The sequence below is a fragment of the Brassica oleracea genome, chromosome C1 (assembly GCF_000695525.1).
Source record: "Brassica oleracea var. oleracea cultivar TO1000 chromosome C1, BOL, whole genome shotgun sequence".
Taxonomy (NCBI): Eukaryota; Viridiplantae; Streptophyta; class Magnoliopsida; order Brassicales; family Brassicaceae; genus Brassica; species Brassica oleracea.
The window spans coordinates 12642587-12647513 of record NC_027748.1 but is presented as its reverse complement, the minus strand read 5'-3'; the positions used below and the strand labels follow the sequence as shown (position 1 = coordinate 12647513).

At 32.8% G+C, this 4927-nt stretch overlaps 1 protein-coding gene across 1 annotated transcript; it reads right to left on the bottom strand.

Moving 5' to 3' along the window:
* Nucleotides 1-1265: 1265 nt before the first annotated feature.
* Nucleotides 1266-1937, bottom strand: LOC106316107 (protein GLUTAMINE DUMPER 2). The gene has a single exon (XM_013753980.1). The coding sequence runs from the start codon at nt 1855-1857 to the stop codon at nt 1441-1443; it is 417 nt and encodes a 138-aa protein (XP_013609434.1). The 5' UTR covers nt 1858-1937; the 3' UTR covers nt 1266-1440.
* Between the last annotated feature and the right edge of the window lie 2990 nt (nt 1938-4927).

Here is a 4927-nt window from a genome sequence, read left to right as displayed (position 1 = left end):
AAATTCGTGCAACTTCAACTTGAGAGGCAAATTTGACTTCAAATTAGGTTCTGACCTTTGGAGAGAGATGCTGGACAAGTGGGGATTAAAATAACATGTTGGAGGGAAGAGAGATGGTTGTTAGGAGCTGTCACTATCACATTGGAAGCTCTCATGCATCTCAGCCATCCAATTCAAATTAATTCAGATCCTCTCATCCCAACCATTCATTTTGAATCCAGATCTATCTCTCTTTGTCTTCTTCCTCTCATTTGTCTATTGTGTGTGTTGGCTATAAAGAGCTCTCATTGTAATCAATTATAATCTAAGCTGAAAGAGGGGAGTTCTCCTTTCTTCTTCACCATTCTCTTCTCTCTTGGTTACTGTCAATCTCTATAATCTCTTGATACTCATACTCTCTTATTCTCAACTTAATTTACTCTTCATCATTTATCTCTCTGTTTACTCTGTTTCTCATTGTCTTTTACTCTCATATTAATCATCTTTTCTCACACTAGTGTCTTATAGCTCCAGTCTAAAACAGTCGGTCAATTTAGTCGTTCTGTCGTTGCAGTCACTATTCACATTGTACTGGTTCTGTGGTTGATCCAAACTCCAAAGGATCATATTTTTTCTTTTTGTCCAGCGATATATAATGTTAGTTCTTCATTTCAGTGAAAGGTTATAACATGAATGGTGACCAAGGAATGACAAGGAACAATGCATTCCATAACGTTCCTAAAAAAAAATCATTTTCACAAAGAATATTTTTTTTCTCTCGTTCCTTTTCATTCTTTTTTTTCTGTAGAAAAATAAAGAACAAAATCATTCATTCTAAAATTTGAGAAAGAACACTGTTCTTTTTCATTTATGCTATTTTATTCTTCTACATTATTTTTCTATTCATTCATGTTGTTTCCAGAATGGTCACTAGTCAGACCTCTATATATTCCGAAAAATATAAATGTATTTAGGGCTATTTGTTTTTTTTTTAAAATAAAACTTGATGATAGTTATCCATATACTATTTAGGAATATGGGAGAAAGGTGCAAAGAGAGAATCATGAACCACTGCGACTCGCCACAACGTTGACACAAACGTATCAAGATCAGCATAATATATGGCACATGTCGTTGTTGCTAGTTCCCTACATTTTTGTTCACTTGGCCGATTCTCTAGTAACGATCGAACTACCATCGGCATCGATCCAACGTAACTAACTAATAATGATGTATGAAGTCGAACAGCTCATAAGTATTAACTTAAGCATCAATTTTTCATTTAGTAGTTACTAATCATCTATTCAAGTTCTCATAAAATGTACTATAAAGCAAAGATTAAAAAGAAGTAAAACCACACGAATGATGAATAAACATCGTTTTAATCAGACAAAAATAATGAAATAAAACCAGTTTTATCCCATCCGCTCCTCTAACGTCCGCGTAATGATTGCTCTGTTTTCAAGTTCCGGTGCTCTGCCGCAACACCTGATTACTACCAGCCTCTTCCTTATGGTCACCACAAGTACAGCTTTGCTCAGACCGGTTCGCCGGCGTAGCCAGGTACGTGGGTTTGACGTCTCCTGCCATGATGACGAGAAACTTCTCTGGCAACTCTGTGGTCTTGGTCTTGTGAGTGTTCCCTTCGGGTTTGGCATCATCTCCGGCCTCGAGATCTCTCTCAGCCGAGCCAGTGAGTCGCCAGTAGGAACAAGCGAGAATGAGAAGAGAGAAGGCGATGAGGGCCAGCATGGCGGCCAAACCACCGAAGAGATAAGGAACCGGAGAGTGCCACGGCGAGTGTGGCACTACCATGGAAGAGCTATGATTGCTTCCTTCATGGTTTTGGTAATATTGTCTTCCTTCCATTGTCTGCATGTGTATTCTCAAAGTGAACAAATGAAATGTTTTTTTTTTTGTTTTTTTAGATTTAAGTAATAAAGTGGTGTGGGAGAAATTAAGGATCGTCTTGAGGGCCATATATAGAAGAGAGAAAGTATTGTGTTGGATTGGGCATGACGTTTCATCTTATGGTTATCTTTCTTAATTACATAGTAAGATATGGATATCCTCTAACATTTTTGTAGCATATCATTTATTTTTTATTTTTTTGAAATGGATATCATTTATATATTTGTATCAAGGTTTCATGGGTTTTAGATTTAAAATCATTTGACGTTTGTGGATTGGCTACATCATTTATATTTTACTCTATATATTATTATTTTTGTCAACACTCTGTATATTATTACAACCCATATTTAAATGAGAAATTATTAACAACATATATAAAGAAATATCATAACTATATAGTACTATTTCGAATATATACTGGCTGTGAAATGAAATGATAGAATCAGTAGAGTAATGCAGGTTGGGTTTGGAGTCAGCTTCCACCATGTTAAAGGAGGAAACGGATATTCCATTAGTTTCCAATCACTTCTCCATTTCCACATTCTTTCTCCTTTGTTCTTATTTTTCTTTAATTTATTCATTACTATTTTTATATTGTTCTTTGTGTCCACTAGTATTATGTTTAGTAAATATATATCATTAAGTAGAGTAAAAAGAAATTTCTAAGGCAAAACTTTTTTAAAGCATCCAAGCCAGCAATTATTGAGACATTATAATATTCCAACCTAATTCCCCTCTTACATTAATCTATTGAGATAAACTATCATCTACATTTCTACCATTGTGCATATACACGCACATACACAACAAAAGTTGTGGTGGAGATGGAATACATAAGTCGAATGATACTTTGTATAATTGTATATAGTATTAACTTGTAATTTAGAAGATTATCTTTAGAATTTAATGGTTTAATGTAAAGGTATTTGTTCTAAAAAAATGTAAAGGTATTTATAGTTTAGTTTCCTTTACTATTGGAACTGAACCTACACAAGTTAACATGTTTAGTTTCCGTATAACGTTCCATGATCCAACTAGAATTCCCCGATTAAATTTGTGCTTATGCATGAATCTTAGGGAATCATATTCTCGTTATATAGGCACGTTACATGTGAAGATAATATAAAATAATTTAGACCTAGGAGGCCATTAATTCCCGAACAAATTAATAAATGGAAGTAATCATCGATTAAGTGCAAGTTTCTATTATTTTTCCGGTAATTATCCTGCTATAGTGGTTTAAACCAATCAGAATAAGTTTATTTGAAAGTGATGGGTGCATCAGGTCTGTTCGTGGTGAACAACTAGAATACCCCTTTTTGTGATTTTCAACAAACCAGAATACTTGCATTCTTTACATTAGTTTTAGGTAACAATTTGTATAAAAATTCACCAAAATTTAATTTTCTTTTTCTAATATACATGATTTTTTTGGGAATATCTTAAAAATACACTAACAAATCACTGATCTCAGTTTAATGTTAAGACTACACCGTCGTTCTTGTATTTTTTTTTTTTGATAACCGTAGTGTGATCTCAAAGGCTTTCTAGGCCCAATGACTAATCACTACGAGGTCCGCAAGATCTGTGTTTTCTTACCACTTAAGGCGCTCCGGGTGGCCAAGAGGAAAGTCGTTCTTGTATTTACACACTCAATTTAGCGGGTGTTAACAAAATCAGTAACATCGATGACTATGTTAACCAACGCTTCTTTTGAATGTCTATTTTTAAGTTAGCTAATAGCACGGTTGAATGTGAAGTCATTTGATATAGGGGTTATTGTTAATAGAGTTAGCGACTTCTAAAACTTTGTTAACGTTGTCAAATCAATGGGACAAGGCACAAACACTATGATGCGTCTGAATATCAAATGTCAAAAAGATAATGAGGATGAGGAAATATCTCGAGAAATGTATGTGTTCTCCTCATTGACATTGTGAATAAGATATGCAAGAGATATGAATGTGGATCCGCTCGCCTAGTTTCTTAAAACAAAGGAAACAATTAATATACATGTGTTTTCTCCTTTTTCTTTTTAATTGGAGAGACAAATGAATTTTTAAATGAAATATTATGAGATACTCATTAGAAAATGAACGGTTCAATTCTCTTTAAACACCAAAATTTAATTAAATTACTAAATTATGATAATACATTGTTGAGATTAGAACTTTACTGAAAAACTATATCAATGTGGGTGTTCTAAGATAACTTCTAAATTAAAAACAGATTAGTGGATTTGAGAATGTATCTAACTGAAATGGATAAGAGTATCATCACTTGTCACTAAAATACTATATGCCATTACAGAGCATCTATCTTTATGGAGCTATGATGATTGATGACCTATAGAATGCAACAAATTAATTTCATTATTGCATGCCTCCCATTAGTTACTTACAAATTCGAACGCCTAGAAAGAATACTTTACTAATGCTTCCCATTAGTTACTTATAAAATAATCAAGATTTGCTCTAAAGAAAAAAAAGAGAAGATATGGTAATAAAATAAGGTCTATTAAAGAAAAAAACTCAAATTCTGCTTTTAACTTGAGAAATTGTTAGAAATACCACAAGTTAAATACCACATTTCAAAAATACCACCAATCAAAAAATATACTAACATTTGGCAAAAAAAAGACAGCCATAATCTGTGTTTATTCATATTAGTAATTAATTTTACCATTTTTGGGTGACATACACATGCTATGAAATGGCAATATGCTACATTTATTATATGTTCTGTATACCATCAACTCAGTATATAACATATATATAGAAATGTATATTTATTTTGGGCTATATGTGTAACGTAATGTACCAAACACCAAAATTTTGAAAATATCAGATGTTTCAAATAATAAACTTCCGTTTATAGAAGTGTTAATTCTTAAAAAAAAAAGATATAGAAGGGTGTATAAACTGAGTATATGTGAAGGGAATAACACGTCGGTCAGAAGAAACAAAGAGTAAGATACAAAACAGAGCAATATATAAGTTATGTTTATCATTTCCATGACATGATTCATGAAGAA